The 26,875-nt window shown below is 62.8% G+C and overlaps 2 protein-coding genes across 7 annotated transcripts in view; one reads left to right on the plus strand and one right to left on the minus strand.

The window, feature by feature from the left end:
• Positions 1-14,305, plus strand: part of SKI (SKI proto-oncogene) — an 80,134-nt gene extending 65,829 nt beyond the window's left edge. Inside the window, exons 2-7 of one of the 2 annotated variants that reach the window (XM_030805370.1) lie at positions 7,057-7,182; positions 7,371-7,486; positions 7,905-8,167; positions 8,367-8,659; positions 10,067-10,297; positions 10,639-14,305. In XM_030805370.1, coding sequence (XP_030661230.1) covers positions 7,057-7,182; positions 7,371-7,486; positions 7,905-8,167; positions 8,367-8,659; positions 10,067-10,297; positions 10,639-10,827 — 1,218 coding nt within the window. In that variant the 3' untranslated portion in view covers positions 10,828-14,305. Of the gene's footprint in view, positions 1-7,056; positions 7,183-7,370; positions 7,487-7,904; positions 8,174-8,366; positions 8,660-10,066; positions 10,298-10,638 lie in introns of both variants that reach the window. The other variant, XM_030805369.1, reaches the window with a different exon arrangement.
• Positions 14,306-23,729: 9,424 nt separating this feature from the next.
• Positions 23,730-26,875, minus strand: part of MORN1 (MORN repeat containing 1) — a 71,859-nt gene continuing 68,713 nt past the window's right edge. For 2 of the 5 annotated variants that reach the window (XM_030805376.1, XM_030805371.1), the window contains one exon: positions 23,734-25,816. In XM_030805376.1, coding sequence (XP_030661236.1) covers positions 25,620-25,816 — 197 coding nt within the window. In that variant the 3' untranslated portion in view covers positions 23,734-25,619. Of the gene's footprint in view, positions 25,817-26,875 lie in introns of all 5 variants that reach the window. The other 3 variants (XM_030805375.1, XM_030805373.1, XM_030805374.1) reach the window with 3 other exon arrangements.

The following is a 26,875-nucleotide window of genomic DNA, read 5'->3' on the forward strand; positions in this document are numbered from 1 at the left end:
GTAACTGTGTTAAGCTTCTGAGGACCTGCCAGACTGTTTTCCACAGCAGCTAAATAATTGTACATTCCTCCCAGCAGTGCATAGGGGTTCCTGTGCCTCCATATCATCACCAACACTTGTCCAAACTAAAAAATTCTAGGCCGGGCACTCATGCCTGTAGTCCCAGCAATTTGGGAGGCCAAGGTGGGCAGATGCAGGAGTTCAGGACCAGCCAGGGCAACAGAGTGAAACTTTGTCTCTAGGAAAAAAAAAATACAAAAAATTAGCTGAGCATGGTGGCACATGTCTGTAGTCCCAGCTACTCAGGAGGCTGAGGTAGGAGGATTGCTTGAGCCCTGGGTGGTTGAGGCTGCAGTGAGCTGAGATTGCGCCACTACACTCCAGCCTGGGTGACAGAGCAAGACTCCGTCTCAAAAACAAACAAACCCAACTCTAGCCATCATTGTGGGCGACGTCTCCCTGCGGTGTGATTGCGTTTCCACGGTGAATGATGTCAGGCAGCTTTGCATGTGGTTACTGGATGTTAGTATCCTGTTTGGAGAAATGGCTACTCGAATTCTTCCCCATTTGGAAATTGGGTTGTGTTTTGTGTTTTCCTTGCTGACTTGTAGAGTTCTTCATGTGTTCCGAATCTGGTCCCTTACCAGATACCGGCTTTGCACGTTTTCCCTTCCATCCTGTGGGCTGTCTTTTCGCTTTCTCGGTGGTGTCTTTTGAAGCACAAAAAATGTCATGATTATTTTCTGGGAAGCCTTGTTCTGTTTTCTGTCTGTTCCTTGTGCTTTGGTGTCATCGAAGCACTTCTGTGGGGGCGGGAGTCTGGACTGAGGCCGCTGCGTTCCTGCTGTGAAAACCTTCACGTACGCTCGCAGCCTCGGCTCTACAGACGGTTCAGTCCGGGAAATGGTTTCTGGGAAATGGTTTAAGGAGGCCGTGCACAGAAACAGTCTTTGCAGCCAGGGACATGAGAGCACACTGTGCTGTTCCCACAAGGCCCGTGGCCTCTGTGGGTGAGAATTGGTCACAGGGTCCGTGGCCTCTGCGGGTGAGAATTGGTGGCCTCCCTTGAAAATGCTGAATTGAGGTGCCAGGCACCCGCACAGGCTCTTGGTGTGGGCATAGGCTGTCTTCCACTTGAAGAATGTGGCAAGATGGTCTGAAAACCACAAAGTTTGTGTTTGGAGACACGGTCTCACTGTGTTGCTCAGGTTTCAGAGTATAGTGGTGGGATCATGGCTCACTGCAGCCTCGACCTTTTGAGGTCCAGCGATCCTCCCACCTCAGCCTCCCAAGGAGCTGGCATTACAGGCGTGAGCCACCACGCCGGGCCCACGGCTGAAGTTTGGGTTGTATCCTTTTAAGGAATAGCAGATGGGTTTTCCGCCACACGGAAGAGAACCTCAGCGTAGCAGAGTGTTGCTGGGACACGTGCTTCAGGAGCAGGGCCACAGGCAGGACCTCGAGTGCCCAGCCCGGTCACCATGCTGCAGGCGGTCTCTTGGGAACGTCAGAACGCCAGCACAGGCGATCTCCTCGGAACCCAGATTGTGGGCGATCCTGCCGCTCCACCTGCTGTGGCCCCAGGGCTGCACCACCATGTGGACTGTGGCTGGCAGCTTCTGGAGGCTTCTTGGTGCCTACAACATCTGCGCCACTCCATAGCGTTGACCGTTGGTGGCAGCCATCCCCTCCATAGGCCCGTGGCCCCTGTACAGAGAGAAATTGGCGCTCACGGGCCCACCCTGCGAGGCAGCATCTGCGTCTGCAGGACTTCCCGGCCCTTGGCCGCATGTTTCCCTCCAGTTCCCATCATAGCAGCTGTGCCTGGTTGTGGACGCTGCATGCTGAGAGGAGGCGTGGGCCCGCCCTGTGTGCATGGGCGGGTCTGAGACTGACCACTCCCATGGCGCATGCATTCCCCTGGAGGGTCCCCTGACCCCATGGCTGCAGCCTGGCAGGAGAAGACGCTGAGGGGACGCACGGGAGGGGTTGCAGAGTGGGCTGTGCTGTGCGGCAGGCCTTGGGGTGTAGCCGCAAGCCATGGGTCCATCCCCCTGCACCAGGGTGCAGTTTTGACACCGGGTGATCATGGGCCGAGCATCCATGCAGGTGTGGAGACGGAAGCCTGACCCACAGAGCTTGGCGGTGGCCCCTGGACTGACCTGTGGGATGCTCAACCGCTCTGCCACTGTGCGTTGTTCACATGTGAAGCTGGCGCCACAAAGGCCTCAATGTCTGTTTCAGCCGAATACGTGCGCGCCCTCGTCGGGGCTTGAGGGCACATCTGGCCACTGGACACTGGGGTCCTGGGGTGACTGAGGTTGGTGCCCTCCTGACAGGTCTCTGGGCTGCAAGTTGAACAGAAAACTGGTTTTCTTCACTCTGTGAAGTTCCCTGCGGTTGTCCCTGTGGTTGGAGGAAGTTGTGTTGACATCATCATGGGTGCTGCTGTGTGCCTTTCCCTTGGAGCAGGTGTGGTCCCCGGCTCCTGGATCGGCCGCCTGTGCTCAGGATGGTCTGGGGTTTGGCCGTGGCCTGTTCCTGGGCCGGGCGGCTTCGTCAGCAGCTCCCTGAGGCAGCCTGAGCAGAGGCGGGACCCTGCCCGGGTCCTGTTTCCCACCTTGTATCCTTTGGCCCTAATACGGGTTCCCGTTCACCAGTGAGGGCAAAGAGACCAGTCTAAGGGGAGGCTGAAAACTCGCAGGCAGGCCTGTCTGGCCTTGGGGTCTGGGTGCTGCTTCCAGGCAGACCACATCCCAGGTGAGGTGCAGACATTCAGAGACAGACGTGGCCGATCCTGGCTGCTGTATCAACGCGCCCACCAAATGGGGCCTTCTTTGATCATCAATGAAAAGCAAGAATGTGCCTGTGGTGGGCGGGCGCATGTGCCAGCTTCCAGGCCGTGGGCTCCTTGGTGCCCAGACCTCACCCTGCGGTGCCTGCCCACTACTCACTCCCGCCTCCCCGGAGTCTTGCCCTGGGGGGTCCTGGTGTGGGAGCTGCCTTCTGTTGTCGGGTGGAGCCTTGCTTGCTGGTGCCTGTGAGCCCTGGGTGGGTGGATGCCGGGTGGTCGTGGAGGTTCACAGCAGGCTCTACATGTGGTGGTTTTGTTTGGATTTGGGGTGTGAATCCTCTCAGCAAAGGCTGACTCAAACCCCAGTGTTCAGAAGTTTCGAGGCAGCGACCGTCACCGCCGAGTGGCCAGCAGGGCGGGGATGCGGTGTTGAGCCCCATCATTCAGCTTCAGTGTGTGGAGAAGGCCGGAGCTGTGGGCATCAGCTCAGGGACCCGAGTGACCATCCCTGCCTCGGGGGGCCACACGGGCAGGCAGGGTAGCAGCTTGTGCCCATGTCCTCCTCACGGGCTCTGGAAGTGAGAGGCGCTGAGGCCACAGTGGGGGAGGCAGCCGAGCTGACCACCCGGGCTCTCGGTGCCCTGGGAGGAGCTGTTGTTAGGACATGTGCAGACTGGGTTCAGCCTGTCTGGGGTGGCTCAGGTGCCTGGGGACAGAGGCCAGCTGTAACCGCTGCTGCACTCGGTCCTGGGTTCAGCACCCTCCGCCTCTGCGGCGTCTCCCTCGGCAGCTGTCCAGGACTCCAGCCTCCCTGCCAGGGTAGGGGACATGGAACGTCTCTTTGCTCTGGGGGGTTGAGCTCTTGTGTGTGTGGACCCTGTGGGATCTGGCAGGAGAAGCAGCCGCCACTCATGTTGAGCCAGGGGCCTGGGGAAGGGAGATGGCAGTTCTGTGACCTCCAAACTCCCTTTCCTCATTGCAGGGGACGGGCCAGCATTTCGCTCTGAGCCCTGAGCATCTGCATGTGTCAGGCAGGAAAGGGTCCCCAGGGCCTTCTCGATGGCTCTTCTCTGTTCCTGGCACCTTACAGGCCTGACACGCAGGGCCCCCGAGGGTGGGGTGCGTGTTTTTGGAGAGCGTCTTTTCTGAGACCCCTCCCATGGGGAGCTGGTGGCTTGCTTGTGGCAGTGTGGCAGTGTACTGTGGCTGCCCAGTCCTCAGCAGGTATCCACTGCTGGCTCCTCACCTGTTTGGGCCACCGCCTCTGCATAGGTCCTGTGGGCTTTGCACAGGGACTGTTCCGTCAGAGGGCCCAGGTGTCCACAGTCTTGGGCCCGCTATTCCTCAGCCCTGCCCTGCCCTGGCAGGGGGGCACCTGTACATGGGTGCAAGCTCACACTCGTTCCCTGGGTGCCTGCTGGCTGGGTAGCTTGCCTGGTCATCTTCGGGGTGTGGGGAAGGACTCCAGGAGGGGAAGCGGCCGCGGGGCAGTGCGGTGTGTCGTCTGGCCTCTGCTGTGCAGCTGACAGTGGCCTGAAGGGCTTTGGGATGAGGCTGCCCCTTGCAGGCCTATCCAGGCCCAGCCCCATTGCTTTGGTGTGTCAGCTCCAGAGCCGTGCTCCTGCCTCGTGGCCTGTGGGCTCCAAGGGCTGGTTTTGAAGCCCCAGGAAGGGTCACACCAGAGGCAAGCGGTCGTAGCTGCTCTTCCCAGAGTAAGACTCAGCCGTCTGTCACTGGGTGTGGTTTTGTCCCTGGCCGACAGCTGACACTGGGGCCCCCAGGGGCGTTGGTAGGGCAGGTGGCATCCCAGGCCTGAAGACGGCTGTCTGCTTCCTGGGGCTTTGAAAACCAATACTGCTCAGGTGACAGTCCCTCTGAGAGTGTCACTTCCTCTGGCCGGCCCACAAGGGCGCAGACACCTTCTATTTTACACATTCCCCTCCATTTCTCTGATGCTGCAGAGAGCCCGCTCTGAGAGCTGGGAGCCGCCTGATGAGGGGTCAGAGGGGGGTCTTAATGGGGTCAGGTCTCCGAAGGCCCGTCCTGGCTCCCTGAAGACCAGGAGCCTCCCTGGCCCCAAGGATGGCCCCGAGCTCATCTGCCTCAACCCTCCAGATCCACAGGGTCCTCGGCCCAAGGATGGCCCCGAGCCCGTCTGCCTCAACCCTCCAGATCCGCAGGGTCCTCGGCCACCCCCACTGAGTGGATTGGGCTCAGGGCCCTGGGCCCTGGGCCTACGGTCCTCCCGCCACCTCCACAGGGCGGCTGTTGGGTCCCCGCCAGCCAGAGCCGTGTTCTCAGGCATTGGCTCACATGGAGGGGTGGCCTGAGGCATCTCCTTCCCCTCAAGGAGTCTCTGAGTCTCCCAGAGTCAGCGCCGGCTGTTGTGGCTTTTCCCCGAGTGAGAACTGAGCCGAATTTCCACCCCTGTTTTAGTGGCTGCTTAGACAGGAAGCTCCACCCAGCTGGGCGTCCTCGGCCTTCTGTGCCTCTTGGGAGGGTCCGCATGATTCCGGAAGGGGCTCTGCTGCAGCTAGGCTGGCACCCGCCCCTGCTGGCCACAGGCACAGCACCCTGCGGTCAGGGCCTCCGCCAGACGTCACCAACACTCACTTCCCCTCGAAAGCCGCCACATGGAGGGGGTATTTTCAGTGTCTTTTTTCCTGAACAGCTATTTTAGTGTCTCTGAAAAGAACCATCCACAGCCGGGGCTGCCATGAGCCTTCAGGGGCTGCCTGCCCTGCGTCCCTGGCCCTGTGCGCCCGAGCACTTACCTTTCTCCCTTGGGCCCAAGTCAGAGCCGGGCACCTGCCCCTCCCCTGGCCCCACCCTGCTTGTTCCCTGAGGGCTGCAGGGTGGGTGCACGTGCTGCAGGGGAGGCCACAGGCTTTGACCAGATCTTCCCCCAGGGCCCTCCATCCCCATAATTGGAGCACCTTGATGGACAGCCTGCCCTGTGCCCCATCTTCTCCCTAGGGAAGCAGGGTCCCCGCTGCCTCCGGGAGGCTGGTTCCTGATGCAGTGTCTTCTCCTAGAGTCCTGGAGGTGGGAAGAGCCCCCGGCCCTGAGTGTGCTCTGTCCACCAAGGCTTCCTGGCTGAGGGCAAGGGCAGAGCCCCCACTGCCCAACTTTGCTGCCTCTGCTTGAGGTTGGCCTCGGCAGGGTGAGTGGGACCTCACCCCTGTGAAGGGCCCCTTGCCCTGTATGGCCTGTTCTGTGTTGGCCTGTGGTGTAGACCTGGCGCCAGCTGCCCTGGAGACTCTGTGCTGTCCTATGGGGTCTTTGGCAGTAGAGGAATGGCCCATCTTACACAGACTGCCCTGTGATTTTGCTTGGGAAGAGACCTTGGGTCTCAGTTGTGCCTTGCGGGCAGCACGTCTCAGGGATCTCCAGCCGCAGGGCTGGGGGAGTTCACATTTGCCTGAGGCTGGATGTACCGGCTCAGGCCCCCAGCACACAACCCGCATCACTCACTGGCTCTTGGGGAATGTGCCTGGGCACCTGACACACAACACCTAGTTCTGGGTGGGCTGGGTCCGGGCACTTTTGCTAAGCTTCCTCCAGCAGCGGGGCTGGCAGGGAGCGAGGCAAAGGTGTGTATGGTGCCATCCTGCAGAGCCAGGCTCCTTGGGGATGGTGTCCTTCGTTTTGAAAAGTTTCCTTCCCGTGGGGAGGGGGCAGCCAGAATGCCCACTCTTTAATGCACCGGTGCCAGTGGCCCACAGGGACACAGTGTCCCCTCCCCGCGAACCACCCCTGTGCCGCAGCTGCCCTTCCCAGACACATCCGTCGTGAGTGGCTCTCGCCACGCTGTGGCTGGTTGAGCTGAGTGCCCAGCGCTGGGCACCCTCTGAGAACACACTCGGGTTGTAGGAAAGGGGTTTGGCAGGAGAAGGCCGAGGGACTCCGGGCCAGGCTGAGCCACTGTGGAAGGGGAGAGTGGGTCTCGGTGCTCCATCCCAAACCCACTGCAGCCGTGGGTGAGGTTACCCGGAACGGCAGGACAAGGTCCGCTCTGTTCTCTCGGAGATGACTTATCCTCAGCACAGCCTCCACGCACCTGTTGCACGCGGCTTAAAGGCCTTTATGCAAAGTGGACTTGGTCTTCTGGGGGGTGCCCTGGAATCTGCCTTCTGCGCCGCTCAGGGTCCTTCATGGCTGGAGTGCCTGGGGCTCTCACTGCCATGGGCTGGCCACGGGGCTGGTGGAGGGACCCTGCCCCAGGAACCACAGGTGCCAACAAAACCTTTCATTGATCACAGGTCTCCTCTGAGCCCCCGGCCTCCATAAGACCCAAAACAGACGACACCTCTTCCCAGTCCCCCGCGCCTTCCGAAAAGGACAAGCCGTCCAGCTGGCTGCGGACCTTGGCCGGCTCTTCCAATAAGGTGCTGTGGGGCCTGTCGGGGTGCTTGGGGTGGTGGGTGGTGGGTACCGGGCCCTTCTCCTTGGACAGACCCAGCGGCTGGCGTCTCCGCCTGCCCCCTACTGAGGGCCGGCACCCGGCGCAGCCTCAGGGACATGAAGTGGCTTGTTTTTCTCCTGGTCACTCACACAGACGACTCTTTCTCGACAGAGCCTGGGCTGTGTTCACCCTCGCCAGCGCCTCTCTGCTTTCCGACCCTGGTCCCCTGCGGTGTCAGCGAGTGAGAAAGAGCTCTCCCCACACCTCCCGGCCCTCATCCGAGACAGGTGAGTGGGCGCCCTTCACAGGTGTTTCTGATCACGGGGGAGGCCCCACGAGGGCTGTGAATGCGGACACGCCCATGTTTCTGCAGGCTGGGTGCCCAGATGTGCCGCCTTTTGGTCAGGGCAGTCTCGGTGTTGGTTCGTTTGGCTGGCATCAGGGTGGGCACGCCTAGAGCGTTCCCTGTGTTCTGGGTGGAGTCGTGGGTGGAGCCCTGTCTGTTGGGCACGGCTTCTTGATGTGTTGGTTGGCCTGTGTCTGGCCTTCGCGAGAAACCCGGCAAGCAGAAAACGCTTATGGGTTCTTTCGGAGCTGGGAAAAAGTCTTTCCTCTTTAACACCTTCAGAGGGGGTGCGTGCCAGGATGGGTCTGGGTGGCGCTTGGGGACAGAGGCACCTTCCCGACACCCGCCTGCCCTTCTAGCTTCTACTCCTACAAGAGCTTTGAGACAGCCGTGGCCCCCAACGTGGCCCTCGCACCGCCGGCCCAGCAGAAGGTTGTGAGCAGTCCTCCGTGTGCCGCCGCCGTCTCCCGGGCCCCCGAGCCTCTCGCCACTTGCACCCAGCCTCGGAAGCGGAAGCTGACTGTGGACACCCCAGGAACCGCAGAGACGCTGGCGCCCGTGGCTGCCCCAGAGGAGGACAAGGACTCGGAGGCCGAGGTGGAAGTTGAAAGCAGGGAGGAATGTACGTGTGAGTTGCTTTCTGTGCCTACCCCCTGTGGGCCGTGGGCTGTGGGGGTGGCACTGGCTGAGGGGGGGTTGGTCGCCCGGGGGTGCGTTGGCAGCCCCATGTTTCGCAGGTTCGTCCGGGAGCGGCGCGTCTCCCTGGTGTGGAGCTGCCGGGCACTTCCGTGACTTCGTTTCTGTCTCTGCTTCCTCCTCAGTCACCTCCTCCTTGTCCTCGCTCTCTTCCCCGTCCTTTACCTCATCCAGCTCCGCCAAGGACCTGGGCTCCCCGGGCGCGCGTGCCCTGCCCTCGGCCGTCCCTGACTCCGCAGCCCCCGCCGACGCCCCCAGTGGGCTGGAGGCGGAGCTGGAGCACCTTCGGCAGGCGCTGGAGGGTGGCCTGGACACCAAGGAAGCCAAAGAGAAGTTCCTGCATGAGGTGGTCAAGATGCGCGTGAAGCAGGAGGAGAAGCTCAGCGCAGCCCTGCAGGCCAAGCGCAGCCTCCACCAGGTGAGCGGGGTGAGTGGTGCTGGGAGGTCCAGGGTGCGGGCAGTGAGCACAGCCTGCACCAGGTGAACGGGCACAGGTGGTGCCTCCTCCCTTCGTGGCTGCCCCATGCGCTCCTCTCTGCCTCCACCTCAGTGGGCCTGCCTGGGACCTTGGGGGTCCGTCTCCCGAAAGCTGCAGCTCTGGGTATGGTGAGCCCCTCAGTGTCCCCAGGCCGAGGGACATCCCAGGAGGCCACTACATTTGGCTTGACCACAGCTTTCCCCATCAGGATCACACACCCTGCGTGGTGGCCCCACTAAGGAAGTAGCCATGTTCCTCTGGTATAAGGAAGGCCGGGCTATTTTTAGTGGCAGAAAGAGTTGGGAGCAGCTGCGTGGAGACAGTTCCTTGCTCTGTGTGCTCCAGGAGTGGGTGTTCACGCGCTCCGCCAGCAAGACCTGGCGTCTGCAAAACACAGGCGTGAGGGGTGTGCTTACTAAAGCCTGGTGTTCCAGAAGGCGGCTCCCGCCAGGCCTCCCGAGTAGGAAGGAGAGGGCTCGGCCGGCACAGACACACACACCCCCACCTGCACGCACTGCTTCTCTGGGCTCTGCCTCATGGTTCTCACGCTGCAGCTCCAGTCTCGCGCCTCCTTTTACGTTGTTTAGGTTTCTTTCTGATGCGGTTCACAGGCAGAACTGCCTGGGGAGACAGGTGTGCAGGCGGCCCGGCATTCACCCAGCCCCGGCCTCGCTAAATTCACACCTCGGCGGCGTCTGGCAGCTTCCGCGGCGTGGGCTTTAGCACAACACAACCCCGTCAGCCCTCAGAGCTGCAGGGTTGCCGACGTGCCCCCCTGCGCGTGCCAGTCCCTCGCCCCAGCGCGTCCCCCGCCACTGTTGTCCTTGATTCTGGTTGGAGGTGTGATTTCCCACATACATATTCAGCGTGGGGTGTGAGTCACACGGATATTTTAATGGGGGGAGTGGGGGGGCTTGCGGAGGCGCCCGGCGGATGGACGTCTCCATCTGGCTGCGTGGGGAGACCCGGGGCCCTCAGATGGTGCGATGTCTGAGGCTGCCCTCCTCACATTGATGGGAGCCAGGGCCTACTTGGCTGGCTGCCCCCAAGGGGAACGTGGCCCTAGATAATCGGGGGAGGCCCCGTCTCAGCCTCAAGTGTGACTGACTCAGGCCCTCAGGTTTAGCACAGCCCTTGCAGACCTAGCAGAAACTCAGGATAGGGGTCTGAAAAGCCCTTGTGGGGTGGGGGCACCACACGGGTTGGGTTGATGGCACACTGGGGGCGGGGCTCGAGGGCACATTGTAGATAGATGACCCCACGGGGTGGGCTGAGGGCTGCTGGCCATGGTGAGGGGGGGTGCTGGGACCCGCTAGGCAGTGACCCTGAGCCGCTTCCGGCCCCCAGGAGCTGGAGTTCCTACGCGTGGCCAAGAAGGAGAAGCTGCGGGAGGCCACGGAGGCCAAGCGTAACTTGCGGAAGGAGATCGAGCGTCTCCGCGCCGAGAACGAAAAGAAGATGAAAGAGGCCAACGAGTCACGGCTGCGCCTGAAGCGGGAGCTGGAGCAGGCGCGGCAGGCCCGGGTGTGCGACAAGGGCTGCGAGGCGGGCCGCCTGCGCGCCAAGTACTCGGCCCAGGTATGCGGGTGGGGAGACTGAGGCACGCAGCACGGTGGGCGTGGAGCCCAGACCGCGTGGGGCCGCCGTGGGCCCCGGTGGCCAGTCCTGTCCAGCCGGAAAGGCCTCGGAGCAGAATCCAGGCCCGGGACCACGTTCAGTGCGTGCCCCCCTGACAGGCACAGGGTGGGTGGTTGCTGGGCCCTGTGTCTTGTCAGTCTGTGTCCTGGCAGGTGGAGGAGGGGCCGGCACGCGGCATGGGGGAGGCACAGGAGCAGTGCAGGAGCCTCAGGTGGGAGAAGCAGCGTTGGGCCGGGGCGGGGCAGCGAGCAGGCGCTGCTAACCACTCAGCTCCCTTTCAGATCGAAGACCTGCAGGTGAAGCTGCAGCACGCGGAGGCGGACCGGGAGCAGCTGCGGGCCGACCTGCTGCGGGAGCGCGAGGCCCGGGAGCACCTGGAGAAGGTGGTGAAGGAGCTGCAGGAGCAGCTGTGGCCGCGGGCCCGCCCCGAGGCTGCGGGCAGCGAGGGTGCTGCGGAGCTGGAGCCCTAGATTCCGTGCCTGCCGCCGCAGCGCCGCCGACAACGCGGGTGCAGGGGGGCGCGGCTGGGCGGTGCAGCTCTGCCCGGCTACGCCCCTGCAGCCCACACAGCACAACGTCTTACTGTGCCTATTACCAAGCGAGTGTTTGTAACCATGTAGTTTTGGAATCCACTGCAAAATTTTCTACTGGCCAAGTTCAAGTGAGCAAGCTGTGTCCCCCAACTACAGCTGGAGACTGGGCCAGCTCGGCGGCCTGCTGGTCCTCTGCTTGCTGGAACAGTCTAACATTTACACTTTTGTTATAAGCTATTTAAAACCAGTAAGGAGACTTGAAATTCAGAAAATCAACACATTTTTAAATGACTAACTTTTAAAAGCCCCAACACATGACGCCATCTGAAGACCCGCAACGGAGTGGGGGTGGCGGCCGCCCCACCCTCCCCAGCCGGGGAAGCCATCACAGCTCATCTGCCCGCGGCTGCGTGAGGACAGCAGGGGTTTTTCTTCAGAGTCTATTTTTTCAGCGACAAGGACCCAGGTCTTCCTGCTGCTGCCAGGGAGAGCAGGGACAGTGCCGCGTGCGAGATGAGCTCGAACACTGCCCGCCTTACTGCCGCCCACCCCGCCCGCCACGCCGCCATCGATGCCAGCGCTGTCCCCACGGGTGCCAGGAAGTGCAGAGCCACACAGGAGCTGTCCCAGAGCTGAGGGGACGGTCTTCGGCTCCTCTGCACCCCGTGATTCTGCCCACGCTCCTCCACCACGAGGCACTGACCTGCGTCGGGTGGTGACCGTGGCTGGCGGTCACACCCTCAGCCCCTCAGGCACACGTGCCGCCTGACCGGGCGACCCTTTTCAGTTTGGCAAACATCGCTCCCTTCATTTTGGGACTGAGGCTGCAGCATTAGAACAAAAACAGCATTATTTCAATTTTTCTTTTTTTTTTTGTTCGTTCATTTAAACGTATATTTAGAACTGCACTTTGTCAACAACCTTCCCTTCTCTTTCTATTCCCCAGTGAACTGAGGTTTTTACCGATTTATAGAGCAGTCAAATCCGAAGTGCTCGAGTGCTTAGAAACCCCCTCTGGTGCTTGGTTGAACAAGGGAATCACAAGAAAACGAAAATGCAAAAACTGAACTTCGGGGGTCGTTCTGTGCCTTCCAGCATCTTGTACAGTAAATCCTGACTTGTGTCTTTTTACCCCCAAGATATCTGTCTTCAGTAGCGACTGAATCTACCACTCTCAGAATAAGTTCCTTGCATTTATTCCAAATAATCTCGTTTACTCTCACTGTTTATGCAAATTGTATAAGGTTTCCTATGCCCAAGCTTGAAAAATGATTTCCCAGTAGACAAGAGGCGGCTACCCATCCTACAGTTACGGTATTTATTTACATAAGAAGATCTTACAGGAGTTCTTTGCTTGAATCCATTCTAACACCCGCGGCAGCTGCACGCGCTCACGGAAGGTGGAGGTTACTCGCCCAGGTACAGACGACCTCGGGGCAGTGACAAGCGAAGACCAGAGACTGCTGAGCCCTCGCGTCTGGGTGGCGGAATTGCCTGCGGGGTTTTGCCCTTGGTTTACTGAAGGGGGTCTTGGTTGCTGCTGAAGCCCCCCACCCCTTCTAAAAGTGCAATGCAAAAGGGACATCATGTATATGCAGTGTTTGTTTGGAATTTTCTTTGCTTTTATTTTCTTTGCGGTTGTTCTGTGTGCATGGATTCCACACCTCTGCCGTAGGTAGATCCGTCAGCGGGCATTATTACCGTGTCTTGTAAAGGGTCGGTTTTGTTATGCAACACGCAGAATGCTGTTTTTAGCCTTGTTTTACCAGAGTTGTTTTTTTTTCCAGTTATTTCTTCAAGGGAAACTAAATGATTTAGTTGGAGCAAAGCTTTAAGTGTGTTGGCGTGCTTCTGTGTGGCTGTCCTGTGTCGCCAGGTCAAAGATCACAGTGAGGTAGAGGCCCTGCCCCATCCCCAGGGCCGCCCGGCTTGCTCCGTTTGCTTTGAGTTTTTAGACCCCAGAGGGAGATGAACTTTTCCAAGCTGTGTCTGGGCCAGAGCCTCTCCTTGCCCTTGCTCCATCCCGATGGTCACCGTTGGGTCGACGCCTCCACCGCCCCATCTTGCCCCAAACGGAAAGCGCTGTATCTGCAGTGGCAGCCCTTCCCCACTTCGGCTCTGGGAGGGTCCAGCCAGTGTCACCCGGGCCCACCCTTTCCTGCAGCTGCCAGGCCCATGCGGTCAGTGGGACCCAGAGGCAGGCAAGGCCGTCCCTGCACCAGCCACTGTGGCTCGGGACCTTCCCAGGCAGTTCCCGCAGCTCTTGCCTCAGCTCACCAGGGTCGCTTCCACCGTCGGGCCTGAGGGGGCAGCTGTGGCTGCAGGGCTGCTCTGGACTGAGCGGTCCCAGGCCCCGAGAGGTGCACGCCTGGCTCCCCTTGGCACAGGTGCAAGTCCGTTTCCTTTCAGCAGAAGGGGGAAGAGGTGTCCACTTCATGGGCTGCTGACTCCTCTGTGTGTGAGGCCCTTCATCTAAGTGATTGTGTATTCAGTTTCTCATTATATTTCTATACTGAAAGAAGATTTTTAACGAAGGGAAAAACAACAGCAATAACATATCTCTGGAGCAGCTAACTCATACACGTAATGTCTGCTTTTCGTACAGAACTAGCCAGTGTAAAAACAGTTCACCTGTAAATACTTTTTCCTTTTTCACCGTTGTATTATACATGTATATGCTGGGTCCTTTTTCAGAAACTCTTTTCTTACCTGAGAGTTGTCTTGTTTTCTGGGCTGTTTTTAACTGAGGAAAAAAAAATGCTTTCCTGCCGGGGGGCAGGGGAGACGGAGAAACCCGTGTGCGTTTCCCATGTGACGACCTCCTTCCTGTGGGTCCAAGCCTCGGCCCCCCCCACCCCCTCCTCCCTGTGGGTCTGAGCCCCGGCCCCCCCACCCACCTCCCTCCTCCCCGTGGGTCCGAGCCCCGGCCCCCCCACTCCCCTCCTCCCTGTGGGTCCGAGCCCCGGCCCCCCCACCCCCCTCCTCCCCGTGGGTCTGAGCCCCGGCCCCCCCACCCCCCTCCTCCCCGTGGGTCTGAGCTCCGGCCCCCCCACCCCCCTCCTCCTCGTGGGTCCGAGCCCCGGCCCCCCCCACCCCCCTCCTCCCCGTGGGTCTGAGTCCCGGCCCCCCCACCCCCCTCCTCCCTGTGGGTCTGAGCTCCGGCCCTCCACCCCACCCTCAGCCCACCAGGGTCCAGGGAGACGTTTGTTCTCGCTTTAAGTCAGGAGTCACAAATGAATTTTTTTTTTCAATTAAGGAAAAAGCTCCATCTCTACCTTTAACATCACCCAGACCCCCGCCCCTGCCCGTGCCCCACGCTGCTGCTAACGACAGTATGATGCTTACTCTGCTACTCGGAAACTATTTTTATGTAATTAATGTATGCTTTCTTGTTTATAAATGCCTGATTTAAAAAGAAAAGAAAGAGCTTGGCATATTTATCTATTTCGCTGTGTACCTGTTAGTCCTTCCCCGACCCCGAAACAGATGACATTGTACAATAAAGGACTTTGAGAGGACCGCGGGACAGCCGTGCGTGCGCCCACCACAGCCCTCCCCAGACCGGCCACACACGGGTGGCTGGGACCCCCTCGCGTTCAGGCCGTGTGTGGGGGCGCTGTCAGAGGTCAGATTGTGGGCCTTGAAGTCTCCGTCGACCCCGAGGGCACGTGGGGCCCAGGCGGCCGCCCTGGCACAACTGCCCTCTCACCTAGTCCCCGTCCCCTCTGAGCTGGGCAAGGCCACGGTTTCCTCTGCGATTCAGGAAGCTTGCACTCCCTCCTTGTAGCACTGGATGTGGCTGGATCCCTGGCTTGAGGCCACCGTGGCCTTGGCCAGGCTGGGAGGAAGCCCCACAGAGTGCAGTGCCAGGACAGAAGATGGGATGGGGCCTTCCCGGCTGGGCCTCCACGGGGGCCTCTGAGGCCACACCTGGGGTTGGCCAAGGTCCAGCTCCCGCACGGACAGACCTGTCCCCAAGGGGTGGATCGCCAGCTCCCTGAGGAGCTCCTGGGTTACTTGCGGGGGAGAGGGGAGGTGGCATCAGAACCCTGGACCCCAGCGAGTTGCCCTGAGGGAGACACAGAGGTCCCTTCTCCCCACCTGACCTCACAGGGGGGCCTTCCCAGACCCCTGTTCTGGGGAGTGGAGGTGCTGTGCCGCACGCCAATTTCATGGAGGCACAGCCCTGGGTGGGCTCCCTGGGGTGCCAGGCCACCACCTCTCTAGGCTTCCTTAGGCCACCACGTCCAGCATCTCCAGCCCATCCAGGCCCTGACAGGTCATCTGGGCTGTGGTCTGAGAAATGCATGGGCTGGCAGGGGCTCCAGCCGGCCCCTCTCCCCAGCCTCCTGGCACAATTCCCAGGTTCCCATCTCTTCTCTCCACCCCTTGGGAAGTGCCCCCAAGCTTGGGGCTAGAGCAGACCTGGCCCTCCCCTCACTGCCACATAAGGACTTCCTTCCCTGCCCAGGGCCCCAAAGGGTCCATAGAGTCCCCATGGAGGGGGTACAGGGTGGCCTCTAGACCACACAGGCCCACCCCAGCAGGCCTCAAAACACCCACTCCACGTGGTCCTGGCTTCCCCATCCAGGCTCGGCCCCTGGGTGTTGGGGGCAGTGGGCTGGGGCGTGGGCCGAGGGGAACATGGGCCACAGCAGGAGTGGGTGTGGGCTGGTCCTGGGCAGTTGCATGTTCTGGGGGGCAGAGGATGGGCGGCTCCAGAGTGCCGCTGGCAGGACCCTGAGACTGAGTCAGTTGTGAGCACAGAGCCCCAGTCTGGGGTCCAGTGCAGTGGGGAGGAGTTGGGGAAGGGCTGGGCAGAGGTCCTGGGTGGGCCTCGAGGGCCGTCCCTGTGGCCACGTGGGCACGCTGTCTCGGAGCTGAGCACGGCAGCGCTTGATGACAGCCCTCCCGGAGGCTCAAAGGCACTGCCTCCAGCAGCCACAGGGGGGCAGGGGGGGCGGTGCTCTGGGCTCAGTTGTTCCCCAAGCTGCCCCAGGCTTCTCTTTGGTGTTTACCTTTGGGTATAAACTTCAGAGCTTTAAAGGGCTCTGGCCACCTGCTGAGCCAGGTCAGCTGTCCCCCAGGGTCAGAACCCTCTTCCCAAAGCTGTTCCAAAGGGGTCCAGGGGTCTCCTGAGCACTGGGGGACAGGAGGCCTGGGTGGGAGAAGCTTCCTGCCTCCGTGCCAGGGGAGGGCAGAGGTGGGGGGAGAGAGATGGCCCTCCCCACCCTACCTCTGCATCCTCAGGCTCAGGACTCCCAGCATTCACACCTGCCTGGGCCTCTGCAGGGACCACGGGTTAGCCCTCCAGCCTCAGCTCCCTGGAAGGGCAGCTCCCAGTACCCCTGTTCCTGGCAGTGCCTGTTTCCAAGCCCCCAAAAGCTGGGGTCTGGGGAAGATGAGCTCAGGGAAGGGGATGGGGGTTCCCCTGTCTCCCTAGTTTCTGCCCCACTCTGTGCCCCACCCATTTCACTTCTGCCTCAGTCACCAACAGCTGTCCTTAGGCCACCCTTGGGTCTCAGCTGTGCTGGTCTCTCCCTCCTCCTGGAGCCACAGTCCTGCCAGCCTTCACCCACCACCCTGTGGTGAAGGGGGCTGACAGCGGCTGAGCAGCCTGGCCTTGTCTGGGGAGGCAGCGGCAGGCACCTCCTGGGTGGGGAGTGGAGACTGCTGACCAGTTACTGCAGCCACTGGTTCAGCCCAGCGTGTCCGGCCCCAGCCCCTAAGCCAGGGCGGGGACCTGGCTCCTCCCTCACCTCACCCCCAACCCGCCCTCCTGCCCCAGCACAATGCTCCGAGGGCATGGTCAGGAGCCCCCAAGCTGGACGCCCCCTCATGGCTGTATGAGGGGCTCTACCCATTGCCCCAGCCCACAGGCCCAGACTCCGACCCCATCCTGGCCCAGGCCTGGCCACCCCCACGCCCCAGCACCTGCTCTGACTCCCCCACTTCCTTCTGGCCAGGAAGAGGCAGCCCCCACCCACTCTGTTCTCATAGCCTCTGCACAGCTGCTGGTCCTGCTCCAGGCGACCCAGCCTCAGACCCCACGGAGCCCACACAGCCTCCCCTGCAAGGAGGTTTGGATCCCACAGGGACGCCCCCCAGGCCAGGGCCGTCTGCCCTCCGGAAAGGGTGGGGTCGTGACCCTGATGTGTTGGCCCTGGGTGGGTCCATACCCTCCCCACAGAAACTGCCCTGTCTACCCCACCCACAGCGGACCCTGGGGAGGGGGTGAGGACAGAACATTTGGGGACTGGATGCCCGCCCAGCCCTGCCACCCCCCAGTCTCAGTGACGCACATGGCCATCTGTGCCTGGCCTGTGCCAGGTGGGTGGGGGCCTCAATGGCTGGGGCACCCAGCCCTGGAGCAGGTGGCCCCGCTGCGGGTGAGGACCGGCAGGGGCAGCCTGGCCAGCCTGGCTTGTCTTTGCAGTGTCCTGTGCTGGGCCAGGTGTCCGGCCGGGCTGGAAACGGACCTTTCTCTCCCATGGCCGGGCCTGGCAGCTCTTACTGGCAAGAAGTGCAGCCCAGGCTCGGCCTCCATGGCTTCTGCCGCAAAGAAGGCCTGTTCCAGAAACTTCCAGGGACAGGGAACCATGGGGAGGTGGGGAGGTGGGGGCTGGAGGCAGGGGCTCCCTCAGTCAGCCCAGGCAGCAGTGTCTCCCAGTCTCCTGCCCCTCCCTGCAGCTGTCCCAAGGACACTCTTAGTTATAGGGGTGCCAAGTACCCAGGCCCTGTGGAGATACAAGTGGCTGGCTTGGAAGGGTGGGCTCCTGGCTGCCCAGCTTAGCCCAGAAACCAGGGTGGGGTGCCCTCCAGACCTAGAACCAGAGCCCAGGGGTGTGGAGGGTCGAAGGCTGTCTAGAAGCCTCAGTGGGGGCCGGGCAGGCCACCAGCCCTGGACCCTGGAGGGTCCCGTGTACCCTGGCCAGTGCCAGCTGCTGCCGCCCTGGCCTGGCCCTGCCAGATTCTCCCTGACAGCCCTGTCCCCCTCTCTGCTGTCGGAACCTTCTGGCCCTTCCTGCAAGGTGGGCCTGGCCAGGCTGGGGTCTGGGTGGAGGGCAAGCAGGAATCAGAGCCACTGTTTGCCAGGGACAGACGATGAAGCTCTGTGTGTCCTCCCTCATGGAGATGCCCCGGCTGGGTGAAATGACCCTGGTCGGTGCTATGCCCAGCTTAGGCCAGGCCACCAGTCCCAGATGGACACCGCCCTATGCCCTGCTGTGCCCACCCTGGGGCAGGAGCTGGGCAAGGTGCTGTGTGCCCTGTGGTCCAGCCCCACTCTGCCCTGCCCCTGGTGGGGCCTGGACCCGAGGGACATGAGGCCCACGCCCCAGCTTCCTGTTTCTAAGGAAAAACAGTCCTAGGAAAAAGGCTGTAGCGTCGGAGGAGCTGCCCTCGCCAGGGCCTGGGGGGATTGTAGGCGGGGGAGGCTGTCCCATTCTGTGATCCCAGGGATGTGAGGAGGGCGGTGGCTGGTGTGGCCAGCACTGGATCAGGTTTAGGCCGGGGTCTCTCGGGTCTCGGTTTTGGCCCCTCCGTGTTTAGAATCCCCCCAGGCCAAACCAAGGTGGCCTCCAGGGTCACTCCTGCACAGGACAGTGGCCGGAACTCTGAAATGACCACCGACCTGCGCTGGCCGCTGAGGGTCTTACAGACCAAGGCTCTGGGCCCCCCTACCCCATCCTGCGCCCCGTGCGCGGAGTCTGCGGGGTCAGTGGTGCGCAGGACAGAAAACCCGCAGTGGGGCCCCGGCCCTGGCGCTGTCCTGGCATCCAGGGAAATCCTGTTTCTGGCTCCAGGCCAGGGCCTGCCCCTCAACCTGGAGAGGCCCGGTCGGAGGCCGGCCTCACGGGGGAAGGGCGGTGGCGGAGGAACTACCCAGGAATTTCAGCGCCGGCTCCGAAACCTTCCCAATCCCTCTCCTTCGCCTGGGCCGGAAGCCGCGCTGAGGGGGTGGGAAGGGGTGCACGTCCCGGGCCCCGCGCCGCGTCCTCAGGGCCGGGCGGCCTCCCCGACGCCCGTTCCGTTCCCGGTCCGGGGACACTGGGGGCCCCGAGTCAGGCGGAGCGCGCCGGGCCCCACTTCCCCACGCGGAGGGGCAGCCCCGCAGCCTCAGTTTCCCCCCCCGCAGCCTCAGTTTCCGCCCCCCCGCCGCCTCTTCCGCTCCCCCCACCCTCCCTGCCGTCCGGGGCGGCGCCCCCCAGATTCGCGGCCAGCGCCTCGGATTCCGGCGGGGTGGGGCGGGGGCTTCCGGCCTGGGGGAGGCTGGTCCGAGCAGCAGGCCCGGGCTAGGGGGCGGGACGGGAGGACCTGGGAGCTTCCTGCAGCGTCGGGGGCGGCTCCCGAGGTGGGAATTCCCCCCGAACCGGCGGGCTAAGTACCGGGGTCTCAGAGGCTGCGGCTCCTCCCGTCGGTGGGCGCTGCCGCCCCCAGAGGCCGCTGCGGGAGGCACGGCGGCGGCAGGAAGCGCCCCCCTCCGTTCCCCCTTTCGCCCCGTACCCCTCTTCCCCCGCTCGTCCTCCCTTCCCCACCCCAGGCCCCGCGGAGGCGGCGCGCGTTTCACGGGTTTCACCGCCCGCGGCATGGTGGGGGCGGTGGGGGGTCGGGGGGGGGGGGGGCGGCGCGACCCCCAGCGGTGGAAGAGGGAACTGCAGCTCGGCCGGGCTCGGGGTGAGGGGGTCCCTGCCAACCCTGCGCTCCCGGAAGGTCCCAGCCTGGCGGGTTCGGGTGCTTTTCTCTCTGGGGCGCGGCCTCCCTGTTGTGCTCAGTTGGGGGTCCGTTCCCGCGAAGAACCACCACCCCCCCATCCCGGCCCGCAGGCCCCAGCCGCCAAGTCGTTGCTGGGGAAGTGGGCGCAGGCCACCCCCTCTCTGTGAGCCCACTCGCCACAACCCGCAGGGAGCTGGGGGACTTGGTGGATCTAACCACAGGAGACCATGAGACACAGACAGCGTCGCCGAGACCTGCCCCTTAGAGCTGTTTCTCCTCCTCACCTGCCCCCTGGCTCCCAGCAGGCCTGGCCTCCTATCCTGGGCCATCAGCCCAGGGACCCACCCATGCTCTGAGCTGTGGGCCTGAAACCCGCCCTCCTGGCAGGGAGCCTGGCTGCGCCCCAGGCCGCTTCTGCTTGGAGCTCTGTGGAAGGAAATGCCCTCAGGTTCCCAGGCACCGAGCCTCCCCTCCCACTAACCCCATCGGGGTACAGCAGCCCCGTGGCGCTCAGCCTGCCTCTCTCTGCCTGGGCAGGACCGTGGAGCCCATGCCGTGTCCTCTCTCCTGTCCCCAGATGGAAGCCGGAAGGTGGGGCCCTAGCAGGGGACATGCTTGACGTGTTGGTGGATGAGGACCCTGTGGGGTCAGGTCTGGGACAGCCGGACAGGGTCTCCAGGAGTGAGCCTGGCTGGGGATAGGCAGGAGAACGGCTGCTGGTTCCCTGAGGCCACTGGGGAGCCAAGAAGGTGCAGTCCGAGGGGTTTCCAGGGAGCAGCCAATGGGCTGGGCAGCTGGGAGCAGGGGCAGAGAGAGCTGGGGCTGAGTCCTGGCCTGCCCCCTGGGGACTCCTGGGCTGTAAGGCAGGGGTGGGCAGGGCCTGGACCCTTGTTGGGGGCCCCTCCCTGGCTGTGGTGGACCTCAGGAGCCAAGGAGGCTGGGGGGCTGGTGTGGGCAGCTACCTCTGTTTCCCACGGGTCCTTAGGAAGGCGGCCCCACAGACTGAGGAGGTCCCACTGGCCCTGGAGCTGTGTTTGGAGCCCCCACAGCCTGGCTCCTGGCTCTGGTTGCCGTGGGCGGGAGGTGGAAGTACTAGGAGAAGGAGTGTCCAGCATTTTCACGAGTGCCACCGCCAGAGGCCAAGTTGGGGGCAAGAGGGCAGCCAGGCACCACCCTGGCCCCAGGCGGACTCCCCAAGGCTCGATGAAGGGCCGGCAGCCCTGGGCCTGGCAGCTCTCCTTGCAAGCCCCAGCTGGGGGCTCTGTCATCCGGGAGGCCCTGGGCCTGACCTTCGCTGGCTGCCCCTGGGCTTGGAGGCAGGACAGGAAGGGGCTGATGGGTCTGTTGTCAGCCCCGAGCGCAGTTCGCTGAGCTGTGGTCTTGCTGAGCCAGCCCACAGGCCCAGTGACTCCTGGCTTACTCGGCCTAGGCCTGAGGCTCCCAGGGAAGGCCAGGCCAGGCTGTGCAGGAACCTGCCTATGGGGCTGGGCACCTGGTCCTCCAGGAAGGCCTGTCTGCAAGGAGCTGCTCTGCACAGCTGGTCTTGACACCCCACTAGGCACCAGGAGCGAAGAGGGAGAGGCTTTGGGAGGGGGACACAGGTCAGGTGGGTCCTGTCTGGTTCCCGGCTGTGGCCTGGCTACATTGTCCTCTGCTAATGCCAAAGGGGCCTGGGCATGGTCTGGAGGGTGTCCTGGCTGAGGCCCTGCTGAAGGGATGAGGCAGGCATCCCCCGACAATCCCTACCCCGTCTCTCTACCTCTCTGTGTGTCTCTCTGACTCTCTCTCTGTGTCTCTGCCTCTGTGTATCTCTCTGGCTCACAGACTCCATCTTCCATGGCAGCAACTGCCTTGATGCTCTTTCAGTGTCATCTTCGCTTGGTAACCACGGGTGGGAGGGAAGGAGGAACGGCCACTGCTCCCTTGTCTGGAGGTCAAAGGAACAGGAGGGGCACAGGGAGGGGGGCGGGGCTGGGACCTGGACCTGTCTCCCCGGGATTCTTCCTGGGGCAGGAGAAGGGGCTGGCTGGGGTTGGGGGCTCCACCTCCACCTCCACACTGTGTTTATGAGCTTGCCAGAGAGCCTCCACCTGGCCCCTGGCCTCAGGTTTCCAGGGGTGGCACCACTAGGCCGTGGTCTGCAGGCCAGAGGCAGGCACAGCCCCTACCCGGTCCGGAGGAGCCCAACAGAGCCCCTGCCCAGCCTGGGAGGAGGCCTCAGCCCAGCTCATGTCCCGCTGTGTTGGCAGTCAGACGGTCACATGGCATGATCACCCTGGCCCCAAAGCCGGTGTGTTTCCACCTCCAGCACCGAGAGCTGCCCGCCCTCCCCCTGACACGCAGAGGAGAGCCCGGGAAGCCTGGGAGACCATGGCTGCCATGGGCAGGGCCGGTGGCTGTCACCACTTGCTCCAAGGCCTTTGGGGACACATCTGCCCCCGGCCCGCGCCCTCAGCTCAGTGACGCTGCTCGGCCTGCAGCAAGTCTGTCCACTCACTGAGGCCCCAATGCTGGGTGTGAGGCCGGTGCCCGGGAATCAGTGCCTAGTCCCAGATGCAGCTCCAGTGAGCAGGGGCAGGCGAGCCGAGGCCAGCCCATGGGCCCCCATCCTTCCACTTGACCCCGCCCGGGGCTCGGCACTCAGGGACTGGTTCCGGCCCGCATGGGGCAGGCGATGGGGAAGGATCTTTCACAGGGGAGGGGCACGCCCCGGAGCAGGGGTGTGTGCTGGTGGGAGACGCGTGTGGGGGGCTCTGGGTCCTCCTTCCAGGGTCTTCCTCCCCACCCCGAGAGAGCAAGGGTCCTGGGACTCTGCCGAAGAGGTCAGCTGGACCAGACAGACGGGCCATCTCTGTGGCCTCCCCAGAGCCATGGGGACTGGCAGACCCAGAAGCCAGGGTGAAGGGACGCGGGAGGCCTTGTGTTCTGTGGCCCGTCCTGAGGGCTGTCCCCACGGTGGGCTGCCTGAACAGAGTCCGAGGGGAGGGTCACTGTCCCTGGGTGTGGCCTGGCCTGCGGCTGCCTCGCCACTCCTGGTCTCTGGATGCTGCACCCTGCAGTCCCTCCCTCTCCCGCCCGGCTCCTCACCCCATGTCCAGCCCTCCAGAGCAGTGTCTGTGGCCACACGGCTGTCTCCACAGAGCCTCTCTCCCCGAGCTGTTTTTTTTTTTTTTAAACAATTCAAATTTCCTGCGTATTTTAACTTTGGGATGTGGTGTGAGGAGTAGGGTGAGTGGGGCCGGGGCAGGAGTCCAGGCGAAGCCCAGGCGCTGCGTCTCTCCAAAGCTGGCTGCCCGTTAGCTCCCAGGCATGCTGGCCAGAGAGGCGCCAGCAGCCCTAGGAAGCCACGGCTCTCTGCTCCCTCCCACGGTCCCCAGGGCCCGTCCTGGTGGGTGGGGCATGGGGAGAGGAGCACAGCCAGGTAGCCACCTGGCCACCTTCTGGGGCCCTCAGTGGCCCCGGCAGCAAGTGCAGGGGACACCGATGCCTGCCCGGGGTTTTCCTGTGATAACCAAGGAAGCTGACGGCCCAGGGCTTCTGTGTTTGTAGAGAGCTTACAGAAAAGTCAGCCTCGATGGGCGGCAAGATGCACCTGTCAGCCGCAGAGGAGCCCCCAAGGTGCAGACCCCCACACCCGCCGCCCCCGTGTGGAGAAAACAGCCCTGGATTTCCCGTCGTGGGTTTTGTGACTTTGAAAGCCAAGGCTGCTGACTGGGAATTAAATCCCAGAGGACGCCGCTCAACACACTGGAAACCCAGCAGCTGCTGCTGTTCCCAGCAATTTTTTTCTCTCTAAATTGAAACATCATTTTCTGTTTTTCTTCTGACACAAATGTGGTTTCATCCTGAAGTGAAAAAAAGCTACAGAGCAATTTGCTAAACGTCAGGGGCAGGCCCAGGTGAGCGCCGCTCACACGCAGTGATCAGGGTCAGCATGACGCAGTGATGTCTGCCCTTCACAGGGGCTCGTCTGTGGGCCCGGCCTGGCCGATGTCGGCCTGGCCTCCTGGGAGGCAGGTGACCCAGGTCAGAGCAGGCCGGACAGGCCAGGAGCCTCCCTTTCGATGGGCGTAGCCAACCCCAAGGGTAAGGGGCAGTGTCAGAACCGCCAGGCGCTCACAGGCCAGGAGCCTCCCTTTCGATGGGCGTAGCCAACTCCAAGGGTAAGGGGCAGTGTCAGAACCGCCAGGTGCTCACAGGCTCCAGGGACCAGAGGCTGGAGCCATGGCTGTGACGAAGCCGCCCTGGGCTCTGGGAGCCTCGAGGATGGCCGCAGCTGGGAGACGCAGCCTTGCCACGGGCTCTGGGCTTCTAGAAGGTGCGGGAGGGTGGCTGCCTGCCTTCCTGTCTGAAATGGACGCCTGGGTATCTGGGGAAACTTTGGGGATGCCAGAGCCCCCCACATGCGCTCGGCCTCCAAATTGCAGAGCTCAGAACCAGGGGGCCTTGGGAACACTCTGCCCTGGCAGAGGAAGGGTCCCCTTGCTGCAGCTCTAGTGGCCTCCAGCTTGTCACCTCCAAGGATGGGGGACCCAGCACCCCATGATCTGGTCTGGTTCTTCCCTGCAATGCCCCCCAGCCCGCCCCTCTGCCCCTGGGCAGCAGGCCGCCTTCAGTGCATCCACCACGCTGAGCCCAACCTGGCCCCAACCAGGCTTTCCCTGAGAGCTCCCCAGGGCCCCCCACTGTGGAGCACCCCAGCTTCTGGGTGGATCTTCACCCCGTGTGCCCACGGGCTGCCCCGGGTTCCTGCACTGCTGTGAATGCAGCTCCTCTGTCCACAGCCTCCCTCCGCCGAGCAGAAGCAGCTCCCTGTGCAGGTCTGGAGAGACGCCCCGGCCGCAGCTGGCCCGGGAGATGGTGTGCTCCCAGGGAAGTGCGCCTGGACGGTGGGAGGGTGGGTCTGGCCGCAATGCAAGGAGGTCGGTGCTAGTCGTGGGAGAGCCGGGGACAGCAGCATGAGGGAAACATCGGGGGCATGGGTCTGGTGTGGGGCTGGGGCTAGGCCCTGGACGCCCCCTCCCCAGGGCTCCAAACGGTGGTCTTATGAGAGGGTGGGCTGCAAGGACGGCGGCGGGTCTGAGGGGCCGCCAGGAGAGCAAGGGCCTGAGGAGGCTGGCTCCCTGCCCAGCGCTGGGAGGGCAGAGGGTGAGACCAGCCAAGCTGCACAGGCCCCAGGTGGGCGGGGTGAAGCCAGGGGCCAGGGCAGGCGCGGCGGGGCCAGGAGGCAGGGTCTCTGCAGTGGCCACCTTCTGTGCTGACCGAGTGGCTGGCTGCCCATGGGCCATCTCAGTGCCCCCTCCCCAATGACCTTCTGGCCCCTCTCTGGTTGAGGGGCCCTCCAGAGGCAGCTGTAAAATGTCCCTGACCATCCTCCCTGGTCAGTGCGGGGTGGAGGCGTCAGGCAGGCAGGACACCTGGTCAGCAGAGCTGATTGCATGCTTCCTGCCTCTTGCCATGGGAGCCCGTCCTGCAGGCAGGATTGCCTGGAGTGGGTAGTGCCAGGCAGAGGCCAGGGGGTTGGCTGGCTGGGCTTCACTGCAGAGCTCTGTGGCAGGGAGACAGGGACCCTCCTTCTCAGCCCCAGCCTGGCAGGGAATTCCGGCACCGACTGCGGCTGGGCCTGGGAACAGTGTGGGTGGGACAGACGTGCTGGCCTCGAAGGGTGCCTGGGATACTGCCACAGGCCTGGCCTTGAGGCACTGAGACGAGCCATCCCATGTGTCCCGCCTGAGCCCCCAGGCTTCCCAGGGCTCTGCGCAGATCGGGGGCCACAGCAGTGAGCAAGGACGTGGGGCCCAGTCCTGCTGCCTCGCCCGTGAGTGTGTGGGTGCATGGGGAGGGCCTTGCTGCTGGCGTGGGGCCCAAGGAGCAGTGCCCTCCATAGCTGACACTGAGCATTTTATTCAAGCCGGCAGCTGCGGGGCTCTGGAGAATCGGGGAGCAGAGTCCCACAAGCAGAGGCAGCGTTTCCTTCCGTTCACACTGAGGTGGCCTCCTGTGGACACAGGGCCTCACCAAGGCGCTGGTGGCTCTGGGGTGCAGCTGTGGGCGACCTGCCAGCCGCTTGAGGCTTCAGGACCTTTTTCCAGGACATGGGGTGGCTGGCCAGCCCTCTTCGCTACGACCCGCAGGTGTTTGAAGGCGGGGGGCAGCCTGTGCCCCAGGAACGGCGGGGTGGTCACGTCGCGGATCGTGAGCACGTACTCCCCTGCAAGGGGCGGGCTGGGCTGGTCCTCAGCAGGCTCCTGTCCCTTCCCCTCCCTGGCCTCAGCCCACTGCCCACTGCTCATGTGCCCACTGGCCCCTGTGCCCCCGACCCTGGTCGTCTCTGCCTGGGTTCTGGGATTCTTGGCACTGTAACCATAGGACCGGCCACCGGACCGGTCCTGGGGGGCTGGACACACAGTCAGCGTAGGTGAATAAACTAATTTTGGGTAAAGGAAACCACCTCTGACCTCAGGCCACAGCCCAGCTATGGCCTCCGGCTTGGAGGCTGGCAAGGACGGACGCGACCCTCTGGTGGTGGCCGCTCTCAAGCCCCTGCTGCTGACCTGGCTGCGGGTCCCTGGAGGATTCTTTTGCAAATACTTTCCTACTTTTTTAGGAGAAAAATAATTCATTTCCTCCATAAACTGTTTTTAAAATAAGGAAACCTCTGAAGGCATGGTGTGTCTGGTTTGCTTTTGAAGCCCCGGCCCCGGCCCCTTCCCCACACCCACGCTGGGGCTCTCTGGGTGGGGCTGGAGGGCAGCCCTGCTGGGGGGACTCTGCAGAGAAGGAAAAGTACTTTTCCTTTCACAGTCTGCAAACTGTCTGGAGAGTTTCAAAGTTGGAGAAACCATAAAAAAGAAAATAAGAAATAACAAAAAGTGGGGTTGCCATAGAAACAGTCCTCTCCCCTCCCCTGAGCCTGCTGGGGCTGGCACCGGAGCGTGGAAAAAGCGCCTCGGCTGGCCCGGGCTCACACCAGGAATGCGGCCGCAGCTGAAATGGGGGCAGGAGTCGGCTCACACCGCAAGGCAGAGCAACATTCCAGACGCCGGCCTGGAAAACAGCGCTCCCCTTGCAGAGCGGCGGCCTCCTCCGGCCAGGCCGAGGGCTCGGCCGCCTATGCGTTCCCAGGGCTGGACAAGAGCGAGCCTCGGGGGCCGGGAGGAATGTGCTTGGCCCCGAGTCAGTTCCTTTAGAAAAAAAACCACGGTTCTGGGGGGCCTCGCCAGGGGGACACACGTTCTGCAACCTGGCGGGTGTGGGCCACAGCGCCGGG

The sequence above is a fragment of the Nomascus leucogenys genome, chromosome 24, assembly GCF_006542625.1.
Source record: "Nomascus leucogenys isolate Asia chromosome 24, Asia_NLE_v1, whole genome shotgun sequence".
NCBI lineage: Eukaryota > Metazoa > Chordata > Mammalia > Primates > Hylobatidae > Nomascus > Nomascus leucogenys.